Source organism: Bombus bifarius, unplaced genomic scaffold (genome assembly GCF_011952205.1).
Source record: "Bombus bifarius isolate JDL3187 unplaced genomic scaffold, Bbif_JDL3187 scf7180000010271, whole genome shotgun sequence".
NCBI lineage: Eukaryota > Metazoa > Arthropoda > Insecta > Hymenoptera > Apidae > Bombus > Bombus bifarius.
In genome coordinates this window covers 6,840,063-6,866,290 of record NW_022885586.1, presented here as the reverse complement: position 1 = coordinate 6,866,290, position 26,228 = coordinate 6,840,063, and the positions used below count along the sequence as shown (strand labels likewise).

The following is a 26,228-nucleotide window of genomic DNA, read 5'->3' as shown; positions in this document are numbered from 1 at the left end:
GATGTCACGGGTTAATTTTACTTTTTCAGAGACATTGCCTCTCGTAATTGCCTGGTAAATGCTCAACGCATCGTCAAACTTGGCGACTTCGGAATGACGAGACCTATGTACGAGAACGACTATTACAAATTTAATCGAAGAGGTATAACTATATCGATTTTATTATAATCTACCAGAAAAATTCACTGGCTTCGATTTCGCGAATGCTGATTAACAAACGAACGATTCTCGTTTTAGGCATGCTGCCAGTAAGATGGATGGCACCAGAGTCCCTGGGCCTTGGAATCTTCACTCCATCTTCGGACGTTTGGTCCTATGGCGTCCTTCTTTACGAAATCATCACGTTTGGTAGCTTCCCCTTCCAAGGGATGAGCAACAACGAGGTACTCACTCACGTCAAGAATGGGAATTCGTTGAGAGTTCCGAAAGGAGTCAAATTACAATTGTAAGATCAATCTATTCATCCTTTAGTCGCATCATACTCAACCTTTATCGAATTTTAATAATTAAACATTCGCTCTATTTTTCCATTTCACAGAGAAAATTTGATGTACTCTTGCTGGAGAACGGACCACACAAAGAGACCAACAGCTCCAGAGATCGTCGACTTTCTAGCAACGAATCCCCGAATTCTATCACCGTGTTTAGACGTTCCTTTGGCCAGCGTGCAAATCGAGCACACTGGACAACTAGAGATACAGTTAAACGAGAACATCAGAAAGTTTTCGTTATCCTGGCCACCTGAAAACTTTACGACCCGATCATCCACGTCGACATCCAGTCCCGTGGCTATATCCAGTCCTCCTTTGTTGGACATCAATGGTCACGACGACAAACAAAATCAAGACACGTTATTAGGCACTGGACTCTCCGATGTAGAGAGTAGCAGGCCTCTGTTATCGAATACCGACGAGTCTTCGTCGGGTCCGCCGATGATTTTACAAAATTTCAAACGAAAGGACGAACCGGCGCACAGGTACGTCAACATTCAGCCAGGAATGTCGAACAGTCTCGATCATAAAAACGGCGGCAATGTTCAAGCGGACGAGAGGGTAGCTATGCTGTCAGAGAATAGAAAATCGGAGCACGTGTCGATTCTTTGACAGGAAAGGAAGCACGCTATTTCACGACAGAAATCAATGATGCACTTCTATAGGCGCGCCGAGGGCGTACTCGGAAAATATGCGAAAATATCATATAGGAAAACGAGCGTGTAAATCGGTTCGTGGCCATTGTTGTTTGAATCGAAACAGGCGTGTGCTTCCGAACGAATGGTATGGTTTTCACGATGGTGAATGTGTGGTTTATTCGAACCGTATTTTAGAGTCGGAAAGATACGCAATTGTATAGCTCGTTCGATTCATTGGAGATTAAAATCCTGCCGATTTAGTTATGGTGTATGAAATCTACCGTAGGTTCCAGTTACGAAGACGAGAAACGATCAGTTGAAGCAAGCGAAAATACCGGTATGATCTTTTGGTGGATAACTATTTTCGCTTAATCTACATTTGAGACTGATTTAATAGAAAAATTAAGTTACCGAACAGTTAACGCAACAATGCCGAGGATTTCTGAAAAGAGCGAAACATAGTTACCTGTATTCGCACATATATTCGGAAAAAATTGAAAGTAAGCTCCTAGAATATCTCTATATCCTTCCACACTAAAGATATTTTAATAATCGAATATAACATCGAGCGAAGTATTTTATTGTTGGAAGTAGAAATTTCCATTGTTTTCGCGCCGAGTAAGAAATAAACGAAAAAAGCGAAAGGCTGCTTCGGTTAGGTACGTTGTATTTAATGATAATCGAAAGAAGAACGACAGATAAACGGATACAGTATCGTATTTACGTAAAGTGTTTCGTAAGCAGCATTTCCCTGTCCAAACATTCTCGATACTTGAGGTATGTAGGATTTTGTACGATTTCCTTCGAAACAGACTGCATATCTTTCCAAGCAATCGTGTCGACGTTTAGATACTTCGTTGCGAAATTGGCGCATTTTTGGAGGACAAAACCGAAGAAAAACAGAGCAATATTTTACACGATGAAACATTAAGCGTTCACGCATGCAACCATGACATTTATATAAAAAGAAAAACGTATTTTTTCTTCTTTATGCGAACACGTTCGAAAAGACAGAAGTTCGTGAAAAGAATAATATGCAATTAAAAGAAGAAAACGAGGAAAAGGGAGCGGTATGTCCCTTTGCGTTCCAAGTATATATATATTTTTTGACCTATCTTTTATGCAATATATTCGTCGATTTGAGTCGAGAAAAGTGACTGCAGTATAATTACTCGATACTATAAATAACACTCGATCCTCGCTAGGAAAGCAAGTGGAATAGTTACTATTACTATACATGGTATTACAATTAGTAAAACTATTTATTGATTTAAGCCAAGATACTTTGATCGAGACTTCATGTTTTGTAAAATATATTTCATATATACATATATTGAATTCCTCTGCGTGCTTCATCTTGTCGAAGCAATTTATTTTAGTGTTTAACGCGATTAGCGTTATAAGATAACGTAGCTCGAGACGGGTAAAATTTCCTGTTACTTAGGTGCAATAACATTAAGCGTCTTGTAGAAACAAGTTGTTAGAAATATATGTTAATATTATATTGATACGATCGATTACACGTATGGTTGACAAATGAAAGACGGAAGTTTTAACAAAAACGTAAAACAATTGACATTGAGATGTCATAAGAATTCTCTAAGACTTCCTCGTCATTTTCAAGAGAAATTTTAATCGAATCTTCTTAAAAATATCTTATTGATCATCCTAACGTGCACAGACGTATACAGGTTGCTTGAATTTTAATAAAGTGCGACCAAAAATGATATTATCCTTTGTTACACGTCGTTACACCACGGTGTGTAGAATATTTCTTTATTAACGAAATATTATATTTATTTTTGTATTTATTAGAAAGTTCGCCATCATGTTCGTTCTTCGATTACCTTAGGTTAGTCGAAGGATTATACTATATTTTTTAGTTTTGATATCGACCACTTTTTAACAGCATTTTTGCTTTCTTACATATCCAAAGAATATGTTCCTAACGCTTAAATTCGACTAAAATTCAGGCATCATGCGATAGTATATAAATGTTATAAACCATTACTATATTATCAAGTTGAGTTCTGTTACCAGAAATGACTGAAGAAATCAACACACAAAGTATTTTTAATCTTTTACTCTAATTCCAATTTTTAGTCGCTTCGTATCGTCCATTTCACCGAGTCATAAGATTCTTATATTACGCACAAAATTTTTGATTATTCGTTCGTATATCCAGTTTTCGCCTGTGTCAAAACGTTGACGGAAAAAGGAAAAAAGAATCAATCACGTTGCATGTTACATCGTTACATCACGTCGAACACGCTTATCATAGTACTTAGTGGTGATAAATTTCTCTTTTATTCTTTTCTTTTTTTTTATATCGGGCATAGATTAGACGATTATATAATTATTATAACGGATCGCTCGTTTTGACGGAAGTTGCAGGGCTTTTGTTCTACATCATAGAGCATAGTAGAAGAACAAAATAGAAACTGCAAACTTTTCAGTCCGTATACACGAAGCAAGTGCCTCGGGTTTGGAAAGTGCAATCCTTCCTAAATAGCTTTACACGAGAGAAATTGTTTACTATAATAAAATTATCACGATGTTATTTATTCTCGAATTGCATAGTTGTAATTTTATATTTGTTGCAAACGATGAAAGTACTATTCTGTACAGATGCTGTTATTCCCTGAGAAAATATTTATTATGCCTTCTTGAATTAAATTATATAGAAAACGATTTTACAATTTCTATTTTCTTACCCATATGTTCCTGAGCGCCCTAAAACGATTCGTAAAATCCCTGAAATTCGATTAGCAAAATCGATTCGAATCTCTATTTTAGTGTTTATTTCTTTCGTGTTATTTCAATCCTCTCTCCCCCACTCTCTCTCTCAGATAAGATATTTCAAGAATGAAAATTTAGCTAATATCCTAACAAATCTTCTAATTATACGTTCTATACAAGAACGTAATTGCTGTCGGTAATACTAGCAATAAAATATACGTTTAAAGAAAAAATGACAGAAAAAATTTCGAAGAATTACTTAATTTCATTATCTTAATGTTCAATGAATCGTTAAATAAACATTGAATAATATACAAGGTGTTCGGCTATGTCAGAAAATTTAAGGCGTGATTCGTGAAGCCGAAATAAGACGAAAATCAAGAATAAAAAATTGCCTTTTCGGCTTTGCTTTTTAGTTATTGGCAATTAAAAATCGTCCAAAATATTCCTGCACGCAGGCAACCTTCCTTACAGAAGTGAAAGAGGCTCAGCCTACGCAACGAAGCGCACAGTGATCCTCAAGTCGAACAACACATAGGCGGCAGCCCACTCTATACAGCAAAGCAATTAATCTTATAACTGGTATAATTATTAATAATATAATTATAATATAATAACGGCAAGTAATAGGAGCTAAGTAGCTGCAATTCGAGCGACGAAATAGGAATCCGGTGACGGTCAATCCTTGGGTTTTCCGCTGAAACTTGGAGTTATTTCGTGCACGGGGGTGCGTCGTGTAGGTTCGTTAGTTCTTTGAGAGATCGCGATTTCGTTCGTTCCGGGCATGCCGCCATTTTTCTTTCATGGTTTGATCGATCGAGGTTCCCCTTGTTTACCCATTTTTAAGGAAAGCTTATTGCAGTCATATTAGAATTTATAACTTTACGAAATTGTATATACAATGTCAGTAGCTTTATTTTCTTTTTCTCGTTCCAAGTTAGACAAATGTGTTTTTGATACTCAATGCTGTCAGTAGGGCTACGAATTATTGTACGATGTTTATAAAAATCGATGTTATCATTGTGTAAGATATAAGTATTGCGCGATGTACATATGTTTTGTTTGAAATTTGGAAACAAGTGTTGCGTGGATGACGAATGTTTTGTTTACTGCGTAGTAATGTTTACGTTTTTTTTGTAGATCGCTTAACTTTCCGTATCGGCTTGCGTGACCCCCCACCGCTTTGGAAGTTGCGCAGCGAGACTAAGGTACGAGAGGTCATTCAGTTGTCTTATTTCGTGCCAATAACAAGGTTCGTGTTGAGTCAGGTGTGTAACGTATTCTAACCTATTGGTGACGCGTTTTCGGTGGTGTCATTTCTTCATTATCTTTTTGCTATCGTTTATATCTCCTTATTAATACCATTTAATTAATACACGTTTATTTAACGATTCGTCTAACATTAAGATGATGAAATTAAGTGGTTTCCTGAAATTTCTTATTTCAATTTTTCTACAGTCGTCTATTTACCAAATGATACTGTTACCGGTAGCTCCTATCGTAAGCTTTTGTAATAAAATTTAAGTTTGATTGTATTTTCGTTTAATTATTTTATACATTTGTTTTAACTTCGTTATTTTTTGTGCAGTTATTGATCGATAGCAGGGATAATATAAAAGTAACAGGAATATTAATATATGGTCGCAACAACAATTAGTCATCAATCCGATGAATCTTCATGGAAATTTGGTAATGTTTCATTTTAATAATAATATTTTAACTAAAACAGCTGTATATGAACAATTCTGTTGTCTTCTTATTTGAACATGGGTAATATTTGATATACAATTTATATTTATGAAATATTTGAATATATATGAAATCATTCTCTTATTTCAAAAGAATTTTTAACGAATTATCGTTCCAAGGTAATCCAGGATATAAATAATAATCCTTGATAATTTAACGATAGCTTCGTGTAGACAGAGTTTGAAACATAGAAATATTAATAACAATAGCTTGAACTAATTTCGATAGGTATCGTAACATTCACTTACCAAATTTAAATTTTTTTGCTATATTATGTGAATTCGCTACAGTTAACGTCGTATACTTGCAATTTTGTAACTTGTACGTTTCTCATAGAGATGGCGCGCAGTTAAATCCAAATACTTCAAAGGAACCTTTCGCGCCCGTTTATATAGTACTCTCCAAGGATATTTAGTTGTGAATTTTTGAATTCTTGCAAATATTTTCGAATATTTATAACACGCGACTATAGTGTGATAGTGGAGTGTATATTTCGTATTCTAATAACGAACATTCACAATATAATTCTTGCAAATGATTGCATTGCATTCACGGTATTCATAAGCACTTGTTCAATATTGAGAAATATTTTATAATTTTCAACCAACATTTTTCATACATATTCCAATTTCTTAATAATAATCTTTTAAGTGTAAAAAAATAGCTGTATCCTCTAAATAAACGTTCGATAGGGAAAAAAAGAAAAATGTCGAAACGATATTTCCCTTCTTTTACACACACCCCTCCCTCCGCCCGCTATTACAGAACTATATTTCCAGAGAATATTTGTGACCGCGCAATGCGAGGTTTATCAGTTAGTTGTGAGTCAGTGTTTACTACGCTTCAGTGTCTTTTTCAATATTTTCAAATTACGATAGTTTTGATCAAATTCAATCAAATAATTACACGCGAAAGTAATAAAATTTTATCAAACAATTTTGTACGCGATATTAGAGTTCTTGTTCGTCGACCATAATTTAAGCGGTCACGATAACGTAGTCTTTTATTTTTCTTGTTATATACAGGGTGGTTGGTAACTGGTGGTACAAGCGGAAAGGGGGTGATTCTACGCGAAAAAAGAAGTCGAAAATATACAGTAAAAATTAAAAAAAAATTTTTTTTTTAATTTTCCATCGAGACAACGATCTACAGTGAGATCCGTTATAACGTACCACACGCGTACCGAGCGAAAATTCAAAGTCGATTTTCTCGAAAACAAAGCCTCAGACGAAAAATTTTTATTCTATATTTTCGACTTCTTTTTTCGCATAGAATCACCCCCTTTCCGCTTGTACCACCAGTTACCAACCACCCTGTATATAAATATATTTTTTAAACATTGGGTTTGGGTATTTTATTCTGTTTAATTGTTTTAACTTGTAACTACAGTTACATTAATTTACAGTTTAATTAATTTAACTTGTAACTACAAAGTTGTTAGAATAAAGTGTATATTATAACCTGTTACTTCAGTGCTATAATCAGTTCAACCATCTCTATTATTCTAACTGAAATAGGAGATCGACCAATTCGTGGCATCGATTATGAAATCGCAACGGGAATTTACGACTTTTGTTGGCGGGCTTCTTGGCAATCGCGTCTCCCCACGAACGGTCGAAAAAGCTAGTGCATCTCTCAAGAGGATAAAGCCTCTACAGGATCTCAGGAATTTTTTTTTTTTATTATTTATTAAAATTACAATCAATTCTCGCGTTGAGAATTTTCAGTAATTTTTCTAGCGTGGCGCAGTAACATGGCTAATTATTTATAATAAGTTAATACTTGTTATAGATAAGTATAATTTTTACGTAAGTATTGTAAATAAGTAGATGTTACTTAATTTAAATAACTAGTTGAATCTGTCGTTTAGGTCTAGCGGGTAGTGTCTCTTTAGCCTGCGAATCTGGTCCGTCGTATCAAATAGTCCAGTGATTAGGGGGTTTCGGTGTTAGGATCTCAGGAATGTAAGTACTTTTATATATTGTATTTCAATTTGTTCAATTTTTTGTATTTTGTTTGAATTATTGTTAATTATGAAATAAAAATGATTGATAATTTAGAAAGCTATAAATGTCTTTTTTTTAATTGAAATAAAGTTTGAAAGTGTTAAAATTCAATTACAATAAGACTTTCTGGTGCACATAAAAAATCACTGATGTTTTGATTTCAAACTTTTATATTAGAGTTTCAATTTATATACTTGTTGAGATATGTATAATTTTCTGTGCTGGACTAGGTTAAGTGCGTAGTAGAGATACTTGTATGTGAATATCAGTGTGTGGAAGTATGTGTGTCCGAAGTGTCTCGAAAACAGATGAATGTAAACTCCACAGTCGGTTAAGGGTCGTCGAAGAGTCGGTTTACAGTCGGGTATAGAAGAATGTGCTGAGACGCGTGCAAATGTGTATCGATGAATATATAAGGAATCGTCCATGAAATAAATACATTATTATTTTATTATTAATCCTCAGTGTAAATTTAGTGTTCCTATAACATTATTTCGGCCTCAAAGATCCACAATTCTCAACAATACTTACTAGAGTTTATTAGAATTTCGGTCTTTATTATTGCTATTGGTTATTATGTCTATGTTTTATTATAGATATATCACTGCTTCAGCTTCTTCGTCTTCTTTGGGAATGTTCTAACAGTGGCTCAAAAGCCAAGAATGTAAGTATCTTTACATATCGTACTTCAATTATGTTTATTTTGTATATTTTTCTTTGAACACTTTTTGTTTGATTGAAATATTGGATGATTAGAATCTTCTTAGGTTACTCTCCTATTAAAATAAATAAAGTGTTAATGTCTTAATATCGAATTATAAAACAAATGAAAAACGTATTTAAAGAAATCATTAGATTCTTAATTTCTAGATTTTAAAATTTCATTCCAGAGTTTCAGTTTTTATACTTATTGAAGTTTATTAGAATTTCAGTCTTTATTATTACTAATGTTACGAATTTAATAAACTTCTACTTTTCATTATCTCCAACATTCCAAATAATTAGCAATCACTCATTGTGTTTTGTTCTGTAACAGATTTTGCATAATCTCTATTTCTATCATTGGATTTTCAACGGTTCCTGTCTGATGTTAGTCTTCTTGATGGTATTGGCTGGGATGGTACAGTATCGATGTTAACGTTCTCCGTTCCTCTGCTTCGAATGGTGATGCGCTTGCATTTCGGTTCTTCCGGTCACTTAATCATGCATCATCGGATGAAAGGTCCGAATCGACATAGGTGAATGGTTGTATTATACAGAATTTTTTTGCGAGCATAGTGATTGCGGGTATTTTTTATATTAACCAGGCCCACGCCGCAGGCAAGATGGCAACCAGATGTCCACACACCTTTACTGCGTACCCTTAGTAGTCTTATGGACCCACCATAAATCTTAGCATTTTCATAGTTAAGGTCCTTCAGATTAAACAAATATCTTTTATTACAGGTGTTCCTTAAATGTATTGTCTCCTACGGGAAGATACGGGAAGTTTGGTTATTACCACGTTCGATATCTCCCACTAGCAACTTTCTCTCGAGGGCGGTTAGGACCCTTCCTTGCCCGCCAACCTTCTTCTTGTCCAATTAGAGACAATGACCGTTGCTCTCATTTTCCTAACCAAAATTGTCATTAACAAATCCAATGGTCCCGTGCGCTAGACACATCCCTCACTAGCTTTCCTCCGCACGGCATCGTCACCGAACTTCACTGACTTTCCATCCTTTGATCAGTCAACATCTCTCTACTAATTGCCAAGTTGCCAAATCTCTTTACTAATCGCTATGTCGCTAAATCGCTGAATCCATCTCTCGGTTCAGATCTTACTTACGATTTATATCTCTCGCGGTACTGTAGTCCACTACTTGCAAGTCACTGCTACTACGATTACCATCGTGGTCTTGCTCATAACTCTTCAAATCGAACACTTCTAACCTTATTGTAAACGACATTACAATTCGACATCGTAACCTTATCCCGCGAGTCTCTCCGAACATTTATACAATCCGCGAGACAAGTTGTTGGAATAAAGAATATATATTATAACCTGTTAAATTCAGTGTTATACTAATTCAACCACCTCTATTATTCTAACCGAAATAGAGGATCGATCAGCTCGTGGCGTCGATTACCTAATCGTAACGGGAATGTACGACTCCTGTTGACGCGTGTCCTCCACGATTGCGTCTCTCCGTGAACGGTCGACTAAACAATATCTTTATTTATTAATTCAGGACAGGTCTACTTGCACATCGCGATTATAATAATTAGTTTTTTAATAGTTAGTTTAAATGTATACATTTGAGAATATATTCATGGTACTTATAAATATGTATATTAGTATTCGGTATAAATATTTGCCTTTTGCAAATATATATATGTAATATCGTGATGTAATATGTTTACAAAACGTGGACAATAGAGATGTTAATGAGACAGAAAAGACGATTGTGGCTTAACTTGAACTATTCATACCAAACGTACAGAACACAGCGCAATCCACACTCTCTCGGCAACGCCACTCGCAACCTCCGTCTCCGCTCGACTCGCACTCGGCTTCTCGACTCGCACTCTGTTTCCCGACTCGCGCTCTGTTTCTCGACTGACCGTTGTCGCATTCCATTGCCCTTTTCCTAGGCCCACCGCACACGTGTTCTGCAGACGCTCGTGGCCAGGGTCACGTAGGTCTTTTCCACGAAACTATGCACTTGAAAAGACCGATGACACATTGATGGGCCCGACGGCGCCTCGGCTCTCGCGACACTGTTCATAGTTCGTCCGATATTGCCCAGGCCTTTCGTCCACGATACTACATTCGGCCATCCTGCAATAACATCTGCCCTCAGATGTTGTCTTTTATCTCGCTGTCATCAGATGCGTCACTTTCGGCGTTTAGGACCCAAGGTTTTATAAAATCGAGGTGTGCGCGGGTCCTCCCTTAGGTACTGCTTCGCACGCTTTCTTCTTTTCTTGTAATTTCGCAGGTTCCCTTCTAGCTTACCTATGTTTCGTTCGGTTAGGCTACAGTCAAGGCAGTTGGATACCACGTGTTCGACCCTTTCGCGTAACCCCTTGAACCAGAAGTCCTTCTTGACCATAGCTTCTGTTTTGGTAACCTCGAAATGCCCACGCTCGTGCGCTTGCCTGACTACCTGAGCCCGCATCGCCTTCGATACTACTATTAGCACATCGTCCTCACACTCCTTATACAAAATATTGTTTCTTACTACCTGCCCATCGGCCTGACTGCACGTTGCGGCGTCCAAAATCCTACAGACTTCAATGTCCTTGTTCTGTGCCCTTCTCAACCGTGCAATCAGCCCGTCTTCACTCTCCGTTACATACATAGTGCTCGGCAGGGGGTTCCTACTCGGAGCATCTACATGCTGTATACTTTTCCCCGGCCGATGACACACCTGATACTTAATCTCGCCTAGTAACAAGGCCCATCTAGCCACACGCACACACAAATCTTTCTTTCTAACTACACCTATCGGACTCGCATACTCCGAGTCTGACGATTTGATGATACCCTCGTTTGTCCACGCTTCCATCAAATCATCTTCTTCCTTTCTTTCCGACGGCGCCAGTCTTCGCGGTCTTCGCGCTACCGGCTTGTCGCTTTCCAAAACTACTTTTTCGGTTATTCCGACGTCTCGCTTCTTCTCCGGCCTATACCCCCTAACGATATCGCGAATCGCTTCACGATAATGCGGTTCCCGTACGTGTGTCAGGTCTGTTTCGTCGGTCTGTTCTACCGCGTTTACCCTCAGTACATCCGGCGCGTCCTCGTGACCGTCGGTCTGATCGTCGAGTCGTAAAAATGTCACCTCGCCCCGTTTGACTCGCAACTCTACCTGGTCTAAAAAGTCGGTACCTAAGAGTAGACTGTGTCTTGTCATTACCTTATTCGAGACAACATGCAGAGTGACAGTAAAGTCGCACCCGTCGACCGTCATTACCCTTGTGAACTCGCCCCAGGTACTATTGCCCGCGGAACCAAAACCATCAAACTTAAGTTTGCAGTTTCCCAGAGGTGGTGATCCTAACCTCTCATACTCATCCGCTCGTATGAACGTAAGGTTACTACCTGTATCCACTAATGCCACAAACCTACAATCATCTATCGCCACTTCCTTCACATACTTCCCCTTTTCGGATCTTGACACTACGCAAGTCTCTTTCGGTTGTGCCGTACACCTCGCTGCAATATGTCCAAATCCGCTGCACTTGAAACACCTAACACCTTCTCCCCTCTCCGGACACTTAACACTTAGATGATCCTCACTACCGCAAATGAAGCATCTTCTTTTCTTCATTGCATCTACAGATTGACTGGGCTTCCCGTTCTTCTGGGTTTTAGCCGGCTTTACAATCGACTTTGCTCTGCGACTCTTCTGCTCTTCGTACATCACTAACCTCTTCCTCAACTCTTTGATTGACGTAGCGCCGTACAATACAGCCTTATTGTTCTCGTCGTCTATTATTCCATCCACTATGTATTCCACCTTTGCTTCCTCCTCCATGTCCACATGGCTAGCTATCTCGAGCATGCGGTACATGTAAGCCAAACATGCTTCATCACTCTCCTTTTTTGTTTCTTCAAGTTTCTGATGAACTTGCCTACTGTTGACTTTCCTCGAAAATTCTTTCACTAGCCCCCTCTTCAACTCATGCCAAGTCCTGGCGTGACACTCGAAGCTCGCAAATATTTTCGCTGATCCCTTCAGCAGCTTCCTCGCGTAGACTGCCTTCTGCCCATCCGACCACATGCACGTATCAGCGACTTCCTCGAACGACTCGAACCATCGTTCGACATTTTCACCTCTGTTGCCACTAAACGACTCTAATGCATCTTCGACGTCTCTAAAACTCAGTGTCGAACCAACACATGCCCTTCGACAACATTCGTCACGGTCCTGATGCACCCTTCGCGTATCTCTCTTGTATCCTCTTGCGTTTTTCTTGTCATCTTCATCCTCACTTTCGTCGTCGCTTTCTTCTTCCGACGATATGTCGTTACCATCCATGGCCGCTCGTAGCCGTGCGCGTAACTCTACTTTTCTTCCCGTCGTTTTTAAACCCAAACTAGCGAGGCGCTCCTTCAACTCCTTCGTATTCATTTTCTCAACATCCTCACCTTCGTTACAATCGCGCTCAGCTCTCTGTACATTTTCTAAATCTCGTTGACCGGTTAGCTCTTCACCGCCCGTCGATCCCTTACGATACGATTGTCCAGCCCTACACGCCCGATTCAGCCTTGCAATCAGCACTGACCTCGCACCCGATATAGGGAGGTTCATTCGCGCGAGCTTATTCCTCAGCTCCTCCAGCGTCGAACCCTCTTCACCCGACAATCGTTCGTCCCCGACGTTGGCCATTTTTCACACAACACAAACTTAAACAGTCAACGATATCGTCTTTTACCGCACCGCGTACCGGTAAATTCACAACTAGCTCGAATAGCTCTGTTAAACCGTTTCGTTTTCTGTCTTGTCCAATCCCGGAGGGGCCCCCAAAAATTTGTAATATCGTGATGTAATATGTTTACAAAACGTGGACAATAGAGATGTTAATGAGACAGAAAAGACGATTGTGGCTTAACTTGAACTATTCATACCAAACGTACAGAACACAGCGCAATCCACACTCTCTCGGCAACGCCACTCGCAACCTCCGTCTCCGCTCGACTCGCACTCGGCTTCTCGACTCGCACTCTGTTTCCCGACTCGCGCTCTGTTTCTCGACTGACCGTTGTCGCATTCCATTGCCCTTTTCCTAGGCCCACCGCACACGTGTTCTGCAGACGCTCGTGGCCAGGGTCACGTAGGTCTTTTCCACGAAACTATGCACTTGAAAAGACCGATGACACATTGATGGGCCCGACGGCGCCTCGGCTCTCGCGACACTGTTCATAGTTCGTCCGATATTGCCCAGGCCTTTCGTCCACGATACTACATATATGTATGACAATATATATATGTATGACATAAATAGACTTTATTTGATCTGAGACAATGCATTCTAGTATAAATAAGAGATTGAAGTGATCCCGTTTGAGCATTTTGCTCTCTCTCGTTGAGCAATTATCACTCACTGATAATGACGACACATACAATATACGATACAATAAATAATCTTCAATTTAATCTTCTATTTTATGACAACAGTAAGTCACATTGATTAATTTGACTTCAGATATTATAAACTTCAATAGAATTTACTAAAATATGAATTAAAATTCATTTTTTTTTCGTACAAGAATGTGTGAAATTTTATATGCAAGAAGAAACTTCGCGTCAGACAGATTTTCTAATCAAAGCAATAATTTTGAACGCTGCTTCTGCATTTTCGAAAATGTGCTTTGAGGAAGAGATTGTCTGAAATTATTTCTATCTTGGCAATACATTTAGAGTCAATTATTCCGTTTCATCGAGTATTGGTCTTTTTTCAATCTATTTTTTCGACCACTCGCGGAGAGACGCGATCGCGAGATAGCATGTCAACGGGAGTCGTAAATTCCCGTTACGATTAGATAATCGACGCCACGAAATGATCGATCCCCTGATTTCTGTTACAATAGTAGGAGTGGTTCAATTGAGGTTACACTGAATTAACAGGTATAAATTAATGTTTATTCCAACAACATTGTAAAGAAGATAATTACACAGATACGTATGTACAAGTTAAGTAAGTGATTGATTTAAGGATAGAAACCCAGTAATGACATGTTGACTATTCTAACGATGAAGAATAAGTGAGGTAAAGTGACGATGCTGTGTCGGAGGAAAGCTAGTCGTGGGTGGGTCTAATCTACAAGAAAGAGCTGATTTGTCAAGGGCAAGGTTTTATTGGGAGAGTGAGGGAAAGACTTCGCTTGTCAATTGGTTAATTTTTTAGGTTGGTTGGTGAGGAAAGGTGTTAACCGCCCCTGAGAGAGAGTTGCTAGTGGGAAGCATCATATGTGAAAAAACTAACTTTCCTGTGGTAAGCTTTAAAAACGATTCAATAAAGAGATGTTTGTTCGGTCTGAAGGACCTTAGCTAGCAAATTCCTGAGATTTATAATGGGTCTTTAAGACTATTGAGGGTAGGCAGTAAGGATGAGCGGACAACTGGTTCCCATCTTGCCCGCGGTGTGTGGCCTGGTCTAGGTAGAGTGTCGCCCGACGTAACACAATCCATGCTACTTTTTTCGTAATATTAAAATTTCAATAATTTATTAAATCAATAAAGTAGAGTTATTATAGTTTTAAACGAAATAATAAAATATGCAATAAAAAAGACATTAGTCTGTTAAGTAAAAATTAGACAAACTAATCTTCCTTTTAGATCAGGATTTTCAGATTTAACCTTTTCCATGCCTATTGTTAGGATCTTATTCACGTGCCCAGGTGCTACTTGAATACCAGGAGCATGACGAGGGCAGTCTCGTCAAAAGAGGGGCCTTCCCACTCCACACTGGACACGGAGAACTTACAGACGGAAGAAACTACAGAGGAAGAGGACCTAGCCGAAGAGATGCGAACATCTACTACGGCGGACATAGGAGCGGAACTGATCCGTCGAGCCGCAGAGGTGACCAAGGTTGCCGAGACGAGAACTATCGCTGCGGGCGCAACAGAGATGGTGAGGAGAATAGATCGTGTCTGATCCGAACTAGTTGAAACAGTCGAGTCTGACCCATGGGGAAGGCCATACAGGACGGTGAAGCGAAAACTTCGCGCGGAAGGCCCTCTGGCAACGATGGAAATGGAACCTGCGCTGTTGCTGCGGATCATCGGGACGCTTTTCCCCCCGCAAGAAGACAGTGCGGCAGAACGGTCGCGGGAAACGACACGGCCGTTGGAATGGAGGGACGACTGGGAAATCACGAAGGAAAAGATATGATCAGAAGAATGGCCTCCCGCGACGTGGCACCGGGCCCGGACGGAATCTCGGGTCGGATCTGGAGGGAAGTGATGGGGGTCATGGCCCCCAGACTTCGGTGCCTCTACATAAGATGCCTGAAAGAGGGAGTTTACCCCCGGGCATGGCGGACGGCGAGGCTGGTCTTGCTCCGTAAAGAGGGCCAACCGACGACCTCGCCGTCAGCGTACCGGCCGATATGCCTGTTAGACGAGGTCGGCAAACTACCCGAGAGGGTAGTCGCCACCCGCTTGGAGCGACACATAGCGGGTCAGGTGCCAGGTTGGCACGAAAGCCAGTACGGCTTCCGGAAGGGACGCTCGACGTTTGACGCGGTCAGACGCGTGCGAGCGCTTGCAGAGGACATGGTTTACCGGAACGACGTGGCGCTGGCGGTTTCTTTGGGCATCGTCAACGCGTTTAACTCCATGCCATGGGACAGGATAGTGACGGCTCTGGAGCACTTCGAGGTTCTCAGCTACCTCGTCCGGTTGATCCGAGCCTACCTCGACGACAGATGAATATGCTACTTCAGCAAGGAAGGGGAGGAAAGGGTTCGGTGTTGGGACCGATCCTATGGAATATTGCCCACGACGAGGTACTGCGATGCCCGCTGCCCCCAGGCGCGGCCATGGTGTGCTATGCGGACGACACCCTGGTCCTGGTCGGGGGTCGTGGCTGGCACGAGACGCTGCGCATCGGCGAAATCGCAACGGTCTGCGCGACCCGTGCTGTGCGCAGACTGGGCCTGAGGGTCTCCCCTGCGAAGTCGGAGGCCATCTGGTTCTAAGACAAGAAGAGGCGAGGGACCCCACCGCCCGGCCTATGCATAAATATGGCAGGCGAAACCGTCCGGCTGGAATCGTAGATGAAATATTTGGGTCTCGTTAGCCAGTGGACGTTCGGACCGATTCCGAAAGTGTCGGCGGCTGCTAATGCCTTGTGCGGCCTGTTACCGAACATCGGCGGAGCGGGAGACGCGGTGCCCCGACTTTACGAGGGCGTCGTTCGGTTCCGAGTGATGTACGATGCTCTGGTATGGGCGGACGACCTGATGGCGAGTCGTCGCAACATCCTGCTCCTGAGGAGGCTGCACAGGGTAACGGCCATCAGAATCATTAGGGGATACCGGACGGTGTCCCGCTCGTCGGCGATCGCTCTAGCCCCCCCCCCCCGTGGGAGCTCCGGGTGCTGGCGCTCAAAGGGAGATACACCCACCGGAGAGTATGGCATCCGGGAGAAGATGTGATCGAACAAGGCGGCTCCAAACGACCTAGGAACCGCTGAGGAGGACACGTGGGACCTGTGGCGATCCCAGCTGATCAACGAGGGAGGCGAACATCGAGGCGTAGAGGCGGTCCTCCCAAACTGGGAGACATGGCGTGTTCGGCGAGTTCCTGAAGAAAATAAGACGAGAGACGACAGACATCTGCCACCACTGCGGAGAGGGCAGGGACACAGCGCAGCATACCCTGGAGCTCTGTCCGGCGTGGGAGCTGCCCCGCTACACTCTGCGGCACGCCATGGGAGAAGCGTTGATCCACCCCGCGATTGTAGAAGCGATGTTGCGAGGGTCACAGGAATACGAGGCCGTCCGCCTCTTCTGCGAGCGAGTTATGCTCGCGAAGGAGCGAGCGGAAAGGGAGAGAAAGAAAAACTCGGGAAAGGCTCGGCAAACTGCCACAGAAGAGGGCAACTGCTAATGACTCCCCCCACATTCTGAGTCATCCAGAGTATGGGTGGTTTTAGTTTTTATTACGTTTCTTCTCTCTTCTTGCTGTTCGAGATTTGGAGGGGTCGCCTGGTAATTACCGCTACGGTATGACCATCAGACGCGAGCCTCGGGCAGGACGACCGTCAAGGGTACCGTAATGCGGACCCATCATAAACAGCGAGCCTATTGTACGGTCCAGGTACTTTAGGACCTACCATAAAATATCTATATTTTTATGCGACATCTCAGGAAGACGGGACACGCGGGTTTCCCCAAGTGTAAGGTCACCCGCTCGAACCGTTACTAAGGCAGCCAGCCCATTCAGAAACATACGGCTTTACCCAAGGACCAGGTAGGAACAGACCTGGGAAACCCCCACGATGAACCTTCCGCTACAACAGCAACAGTCCCAAGACTCACTCTTGCAGCAGGATTCGAAGAGTCAACACGTACCAGTGAACAGTATCTTTAACAGGATAATCAGTACACTTACGGACAGTGTATTCAGAGTAGCACGCGGAATATAGTGAACATAGCGGAATATAGCAGAATAAGGTGAACTAAACCTCGCTCTTTACCTTTATTGTACTCCTCCACCTTGGATGCTAATAACGTTCAAGGCTCGCGATAAACAACCGATCAGTTGCCATCCAACTGGTTGTTAGTAAGTTGTGCGTCGCAACATATGGTCCTTCGAGCCGGATTTGGTGCCGTTGGAGGAAGCATCAGTCCGGAGGAAATCAGAATCAGGTAGCTACAATCTACAGAGTGTCACCACCGGGAAGGAATCACCTTCACCAGAAGGTACACGACGCAACATCCCGTTACATCGTAACCGGTGTTCACGAACAGCCGAGGCAAGCCTATCACGACTAAGGTAAGTTGCACACTTGGTAGTCGCGAAGCACCTCGGACGCCGAACCTACGCAAATTATCAGAGCTAGCGTGCGCCAAGCCACCATGGCAAGCATCAATGCGACTTAGACGAAATAAACGAGGGACAGACAATACAGGAACGACTGGACATTAAACTGGAGTTCTTAGACTGTAAAAGACGCGCCACAGATATAATTGAGCAAGCTAAGGAATGGAGCAGAGACGCAATAGACAGGAATACGCCCATCGTACCGTGCACATCGCACTCAGAGCTAGGGTATCCGGAGATTGCTATACCGAAAATGCAGCTACCTTTTCAGGAGCGTACGAAGATTGGCCCGGATTCGCGGATCAATTCCGCTGCACGATACACGAAAATGTCCGACTTGATGACTGTACGCGACTGATGTATCTACGATCGTGTTTAACGCAGGAAGCGGCCGACTCGATAGCAACCCTAGCAAACACCGCTAGCAACTATTCTGTGGCATGGGAACTTTTGGAAAAATGGTATAATCAGCCAACGACAATCGTGAACAACCATTTGAAGGCGCTATTTGACGCGTCCCCCTTGCAACGGCCATCTTACCAAGAAATACGAGCCTACTTAATTCAAAGCGAAATCAAAGCCCATTATAAGGATCTGCAAGCCCTCAAACAACCAACCGCTGATACTCTGCTGCTATACTTGCTCACCTCCAAACTGGACCCCGAGACAGAGTTTAGATGGAAGGAAAGGATAGCTCACACACCTACTTACACCAGATCTACCTACCAAAATCCACCACGCCCTACAACGTATCCGGAAGGGTCACGTGTTCAGAACCAAGACAGTAAACGCAGTCTGACTACAAACCAAACCTCCGTCACACAACCTTAATGCCCGTGCAATCTTTGCAACGGATTTCACACACCTCGGAACTACAGAAAATTTTTATCGATGTCAGTTCCTGAGAGAGAAAACCTCGCGAGAGAGAAAAAAATCTGTTCCAACTGTCTGCGTAGCACACACTCCGCGGAGGAATGTCGATCTGGCAGCTGCATGCTGTGCAGTAAACGACACCACACTCTCCTCCATGCGAACGTAGACAAACCATGGCAACCAATTCACACCAATTTAATATGTCTGTCAGCGAGGATGAGTCCGACGGTTTTGCCTACAGCAATCATAAACATCCAGGATCGAACTGGAAACATGCAACAGTGCAGAGTCTTGTTGGACTCCTGCTCCCAGGCACATCTTATGACGAACGAAGCGTGTCAGCGGCTCGGGCTGCCTACACAAAGGGTAGACATATCGTTATGTGGTCCCAATCAAGTGCAATCGTAGATTCGCTAGATGACTCGATCAAGGATTCAATCACGAATCAGTGATTATCAGGCAGAACTGACCTTCTTGGTCATGAACAAGATTTCTCAAGTCGTTCCATTAGACGGTATCGAGCTAAGCAGCTTAAACTTGCCAGAACATATACCATTAGCGGTTCCAACGTTCTATCGATCATCAGACATCGACGGCCTCATTGGAGCCCAGTTGTTCTGGGATCTCCTTCGCGAAGGAGGGGTGGTCTCAGCAGACCAGACCCTGCAGTTACGAAATACAGAGTTAGGTTGGATCGTCACAGGGGAACAACAGGAGAAGAAACAGTATCTCCAAGGTGTTCAGTTAACAGCCATGGAGTCACCATCCGAAATGGCGTTGGAGTCCTCCTCTAAGCTTAACGAAGCAAATGACAACAATGAGACGAATGAGACGCGAAACAAGTGCAATGCCACGTCGAAGAAGGAGGACGGTTTAGCGACAGAGACGTTGAAGAAAGTAAATGAGAATTCGAAGAATAAGAGCAACAACGAGAACATTAGTGTAAACGCGAATGCGTGTGAACAGGTTGCAACTATGACCAGAATTGGCAACGCGCGAGTGAATGCAAATGAACAGTGCAGTGACGTAGATATGGGCACATTTGGAGACATGAAGAATACGAACGGAGGTATAAACTTCAACGTAAATCGCAATCCCGCGAAGATGGATGTGTATACGTTCTTCAACGACCCACCAGTAGTTCCCGTGGGAGATGTGAAAGGGAAAAGGGTCACTTTTGTCGATACCAGTTTTTCCATTATTTTATACTACTCTCCTCACTTTTAAATATATTTTCACGCTGCCTCCTGAACATTTTGAGGATGAAACAATCACTCATATGCGTCTCACAAGAAGTATGCATCTCGACTAAATGAAAGATCTGGAATATCTGCCAAGAGATCCCTCGGAATACTCTGGCTGGAAAGCGTACCGGCGGTCGGATTTAGGCCCCGCGGAAGACTTAGCCGAATTACGCTGGGCGACCAACGTGTTAAATTAATTTTCTTCGTTATATTCTGCTTTAATTATTACCTTTTTTTTATGTTAAATGTTTCTCACTTTCGGTAACTTTGTATTATACATATTAAATTCTACATTTAATTCTGTGTTAGGATCAGCAGGTATTGTAAAGTTATTCCTGTTGCCTATTGAAAGATGTTGCTTGAATGCAATTCTTATGTTCGTCGTCGATGTAAATCATAGAGGGCGTGGGGAACATTTCGATTTTGTCAAGGTCGTCGATATTACAGGACGCGACACAAAGTTTCATGACGTAAGTTCATGCAGCTTTGAGTAGGTCGCGCCACTATGACATTTTTATGAACCGTCCAATAAAACTAATAAATAATCAGTCATGAAACCAACGCTATAAAAAAGGATACTTTCATTTAGAAATAACATCTTTTTTTGAAATTTATAGAAAAATATTTTCCCCGTAATTCGTATCCAACTATATCAACATCCTCCGACGATTATCTTGATTCCTTCAGTCATCGATTCGATTCCATCATCAACCATCAACATAATTAAAAGATAGTTGGACAAATCATAAGATCTTTCTATTTCCTCACACTAAAGAAAATTTCTTTGAATTCACTGTAATCCTTAAACTCTTTCCATAGAACTTCCACAATAAAATTCCCACAGGACCATCGAAATTAAATGATACATCCACTGTTAGCGTTCAGATCTGAATGTTCTGCGCGCTCTACTGGCGGTTCGATATACAACAAACGGACGGAAGACCATCGTCTTAATTCATCAAATAACCTGCACCCGTCCAGAAATCCAAAGTAAACCGAAAACGAAGGAAAGAGGGGAAAAAGTGTCTTAAAGGTACCGCAAAATTGCGCAAGGTACAAGAATTCCGAGTGTCCGTGTAAGAGAAGCAAAAAAACAGAATGTCCACCAGCAGAGGGGCCATTAATTTCTCCAAAAAACGCTGGTTACAACGATGCACATGCGGGTTCCCTTTTTCGCCGTGGCCAAGATGCCTCCAAAGATCGTGGCGATAAAGGCGGCGCAGTCGGCTCGCGATATTTTCGCCTGAGCACGAACAGGAGGAGAAGAAAAGTCGATCTAGCGGCCCGCTTCTCTAGGTCCCGGATAGATGAAGATAACATCTGACGTCGGCGAACGCAAGCTGCGGGGGGTCCGTTCTCTCGCAACAGGTCTCGTGGTATGTTCCTACCTGTTACGAGTGTTCTCGGGGGCCTCTCGTCATTATAATGTTAAACGATTCGGGAGAGGATCGAGCGATCGATGCTCGCAGCAGCTGCCAGATACAGTTCTGTCTATAAGTGGAGCAGAAATTCATTCTTTTTTCTCTTTCTCTTCGATCACTCCAAGTTTTATTCGAATGGAGGCTCGTTGTCCAGCTTCTCCGGACACTTCTCCGCGCGTGCGTTTCTTACACAACGTGCTCCCTCGTTCGATTATCGATTCGTTTCGTAAGTTTCTTGACGTGTTAGGTAGGTTTGAAGAATTGGTCGCTTTCAGTTTGATATCTTTGCTCTTAATTTCGTTAGGCAAAGCGATAGTTTAACATTTTCAAGTAGCAATTATTGCGAGTTTCTGACAGATAGAGGCTATAATCTTGGGTGATAAGCGTTACGTTCTCGCAAGAATTCCTGATTATGTGTAGCGTTTAATACGAAACTGATTGAAAGTAATTATCTCTTAACCGAGATTACATTGGTATTCACGCTGCAACTCGATGATGTAACTGCTTTTAATTAATCTTCTCTTACTCTGTATTATCTAAACACCTTGCACCGCGTGCGCTCTTAGAATTCCCTTGCAAGTGTCACTCGATTAAACCAAACATCGATACTTTGGTAATTAAACACCGAAGAAAGGAAGATATCGGTCGTGGTAACTCAGCGATTTATCCACGTTGAATTATCTTCATACCTGTAGTTATTCGATGAGATAATATCGTGCTCCGTGCGAGAGTTGCGCTTTCCCTATCGCCGAAGGTTTACATTGCTCGAATAATTACATTTGAAGGGGCGTGTTCCACGATCGATTAAGCAGGTTCTCGGTGCTGCGACACGCCAAAATTAATTCCACACCGTGTGTTTACCCGATTCCGCGAGGGCCGACATTTATTTCTTTCAATGCGGTGGATATCATTAATTATTCAACGTGCGTGCGTGACGCAAGTCGATCGCGACACACGTTGTCGTCCAGTGTCTAGCAAGGCCTAAGCATGCCATTATCGCTCGTGATCATTGTGTCACGAGCAAGCGGCAATTACCCCCGCGTTCTCGATTGTCACGTCGTGATAATCTCTTAATCCGATGACATTTTGTCACTGCGAAATTCAATGGGCCTTAAGCCGTGATAATCGTTTATTTGAAATTTTATTCCGTTAAAATTGGCAAAAACTCTTGTACCTTTTCGATGTTAAAACAAAGGTTTTATTATTTGTTTTGTATTTTGGTTTTAGTTGAAAAATTGTAGACATTCGAAATTATTACATATTTATTGAGAATCTTTTATATTCTATAGTTTGACGAAATTTCGGGAGAGGAAATATCCTAAGAATTAATTTTTTTTTCTCAGATATACTAATCGTCTACGTTGGTATAAATTACTTGTAGGATCCTGTGAAATTCAGAGAATATTTTTTATATTCTGCATTCGTCTGAACTTTTAGAATATGCACGTGTAAAAAGAATAAAATACATGAGAAGTAAAATAATAACAGAATAGAATAAAGAGAAGAATAACAATAAATAAATACACGAATAGAATAATAATAGAATATTAAAGAAATAAAAAGAGAGAAATAAAATTCTTTTATGTTTTCTATATTCTGCGTTCATCGTCTCTCTATCGCGATCTTCAAAGCTGTCAAAGAGAAACTCAAAACCTCGGCAGCGGAATCAAAAGCGTGTAATACCCACACAATCACAATTCGTGGCGAGTCACACGCACGTTGTAACGCGTGCACGGTTACATAAGATCACGCGGGTGTTCGCAGTTATCTGATTGTCTCCGTGGACCTGGCCAGAAGTCGTTTCACGAGAGTTATGCGACCGTCATTACGACGTGGCATGGAAGGGAGTGAAAGAAGGAAAAAAAGAAAAAAGAGGAGGAAACGAAAAGAAACAATCAGGAGGAAGAATCGCTGTAATTGCGCAAAAGGGGTGCCACGAAACCTTTTTTCTCTCCATTTTCTTTTCACTGTGTATCGTCGACCGTTTCACTCGTATCTTCATAAAACGAAGGCCCCGACATTCCACGTTCGTCTCGAGTTAATTATCTCGGCTAAAAGTCAAGCTATTTAATATCGTCACGCGAACGCGACGCCTCCGTAGTCGAAGTTCGCATTGCGCAACATATAAAATTAATAACAGAAAGTCGCGGCGGTTCTTGCACTTGCGCCACGTTATAAATCTTCTCGCGCCGCACCGTCTCGAATACCTCGCGATCTGTTTGCGTGCTGCGTTCCAAGTGCCAACTCGGATTTGGCATGTCTTTACGACGAATTTACAACGAATAAATCGACCTGTTCGTCATTTGTTTGTTTCTACATCTCAGTACGAATAATTTACCGAATTTCATTATTTAATTATTAATCTGTCGCGTTGCAAGTTGGAGAGATGGATTTTACAAAAGACGCATCTTCGTAGTAGAATACACATATTCTTTAATGTCACTCTGACAGAAATATTCGTAAAACTATTTGGTTTAATCCAGTTTAATTTATTCCTTGGTTAATATTAAACAGGCACTTTGTCATTTGTAAATAATGCGAACATTTTCTTCGAAGGATACAAAACTATTTGTTTCTGTTTATTTTTATATCAATTTGTGTATCTTATTTTTGTCATAAACATAAGAATCCTGAGAGTTATCAACAATCGATGAGGCCCATTACGTGACTTCACCTAGGTGTGTTAAGGACTAAAATATACAAACTCCTGTACATAAAGATCTCTGAAAATGATTCTTGGTACATGAAAATTTCACGTTATCGCGTAGGAACATATGATTCTGGAGATTCGAACTCGCGTAACGAATTTCATTCGCGTAGTATATTAATCTGACGAATGATCTGTTTTTGCCAACGCCTGCCATCGCACGTTTGAATCAGGTCCAGTTGCAACGAATCTAGGAACCGGCTCGTAGATCTGTCGGCTTTATGAACGATAAATATTCTCGGATTGTCTAGTCAGGACGTGTCCATTAGCTGAAAATGCATCTTACTAATGCAGCTGTGTTTTTCGTTTTGCAAAAATTTTGGAATCTGGCAACGAGAGCCTCGTAATTTCAGCTCAATGAAATTCATTCGTCCGCTTTCGAGCTGTTTATGCCGAATAAATTTTGTTTATCTCGCAGTTAGGGAAGGGAAAACGACGCGATTGTGTCTGCCGGTGGACACGTTAGTCAACGATGGAGATTTCCCAACCTTGCTTCCCTAGAATTTGTAAATCAACACGAAGTGTCTGGTGCGTGTGAGGTAAACGCGTCGCGCGACCTATTCACGCCCACGCTCGTGACCATAGCTGCCACCTATAATTGACTTTGTATTGAGATTTATTTGGTTCGCGGCGATCCCTTAACAAAGATTTCCCCAGGCTTTATTGGCTCATGTTGCGACAGAAACGTACATAGTGACCACCACGGTATGTGTAATTAAACCAACGTCGTACTTTATTACAGCCTTCGCATAAAAGGATCTTTCACTCAGAACCGTGTCAGTGAATTGTTGATTTCGGTGCATGGCCTTTGTTGGAGGAATTATGATTGCAATATCGGTATCAACGGGTTGTAAGGTACAATCGAATAAATGACTTTGTTATCAGCGATCTTAAACGTGTTTTCTTTCATAATCAAATGTTCGGGTTTTCTCGAGTCTTTCCTTTTATTTCTTTTTATTTCTTTTTCGCCAACTATTTCTGAAAATACTTTTAATTCGCCTATATTCCGTTATATTCAAATGTACTCTTAGTATAAAAAAGATATAGGCATTGTATCAAAATTGGGACAGACGAAATTAAATAAAACATCGTGTTCGATTTAACGTAGTCGTGACGAATTCAAGAATCGTTGGGAGCGAATAACGCGCCCTCAAAATTCTCCACGCGTAATTTCCAATTTCCTAGTTTCTTCGAATTATCTTTATCTCCTCGCGAATGTTCGCGTTGGAAGGAAAAGAAAGGAGGCAGAGTGAGGGAAAATAGAGGAACAGACACGGTCTATTAGAAGATGTGGAATTAGTTCTGCACGTAAGGCAAAGATAATGCAACGTAAAGAGACGAGGTGAACGAAGAGCAAAGAGAGCAAAGCGAGCGACCGGAGGTCGCGGATTTATGACCGGCCGGGTTTTATGCCCTGTTTGTAGAAGAAGCGAATAGATAGAAGATCCCTTGATTATTTCCTAGTTCGCCTTTACGTTTCAATTTAGCTTCTTCGTCTGTGCTTTCGTTTGATATCTCCGACTAGGGAACTAAGAAACAGGGTTTCGTAAATTCGTCGAGTAATCCAACATCGAATTTTTTAGTTCTAGAGATCGATTATGTAATTATCATAATATCGTGTTCTTTATGAAGTTGAAATTATCATTAATAATTTATTAGCGTGTATTTATCATTCGACTACTTGGCAAACAATGCAATCTACCTGCTTAATATCTAGTTAAGTATGTTTGTAAATGTGTTATACCTCGTTCTAAAGGTGAAACATGATTTTCTCCGATAGTTATTACGTATAAAGTGATAAAATGGATTTCAGCAAT

General features: G+C 41.5%; 3 protein-coding genes across 5 annotated transcripts in view; all 3 read left to right on the top strand.

Annotated features, from left to right (window-relative positions):
• LOC117216281 (receptor-type guanylate cyclase gcy-4-like) overlaps positions 1-3,820 on the top strand; it is a 39,332-nt gene extending 35,512 nt beyond the window's left edge. For 2 of the 3 annotated variants that reach the window (XM_033462884.1, XM_033462885.1), the window contains 3 exons: positions 30-142; positions 238-445; positions 539-1,103. In XM_033462884.1, coding sequence (XP_033318775.1) covers positions 30-142; positions 238-445; positions 539-1,103 — 886 coding nt within the window. Of the gene's footprint in view, positions 1-29; positions 143-237; positions 446-538 lie in introns of all 3 variants that reach the window. The other variant, XM_033462883.1, reaches the window with a different exon arrangement.
• A 4,395-nt stretch (positions 3,821-8,215) lies between these two features.
• Positions 8,216-20,597, top strand: LOC117216468. Its single transcript, XM_033463175.1, has 3 exons — positions 8,216-8,287; positions 8,660-8,861; positions 14,994-20,597. Exon 3 carries the CDS (start codon positions 19,457-19,459, stop codon positions 20,264-20,266), a length of 810 nt encoding a protein of 269 aa, XP_033319066.1. The 5' UTR covers positions 8,216-8,287; positions 8,660-8,861; positions 14,994-19,456; the 3' UTR covers positions 20,267-20,597.
• LOC117216450 lies at positions 18,329-18,997 on the top strand. The gene has a single exon (XM_033463150.1). It carries the CDS (start codon positions 18,329-18,331, stop codon positions 18,995-18,997), a length of 669 nt encoding a protein of 222 aa, XP_033319041.1.
• Positions 20,598-26,228: the final 5,631 nt, after the last annotated feature.

Bases quoted from the DNA above. Each gene is read 5' to 3' on its own strand.
- LOC117216468 (XM_033463175.1), top strand. From the start codon at position 19,457: ATGACTCGATCAAGGATTCAATCACGAATCAGTGATTATCAGGCAGAA.
- LOC117216450 (XM_033463150.1), top strand. From the start codon at position 18,329: ATGGAGCAGAGACGCAATAGACAGGAATACGCCCATCGTACCGTGCAC.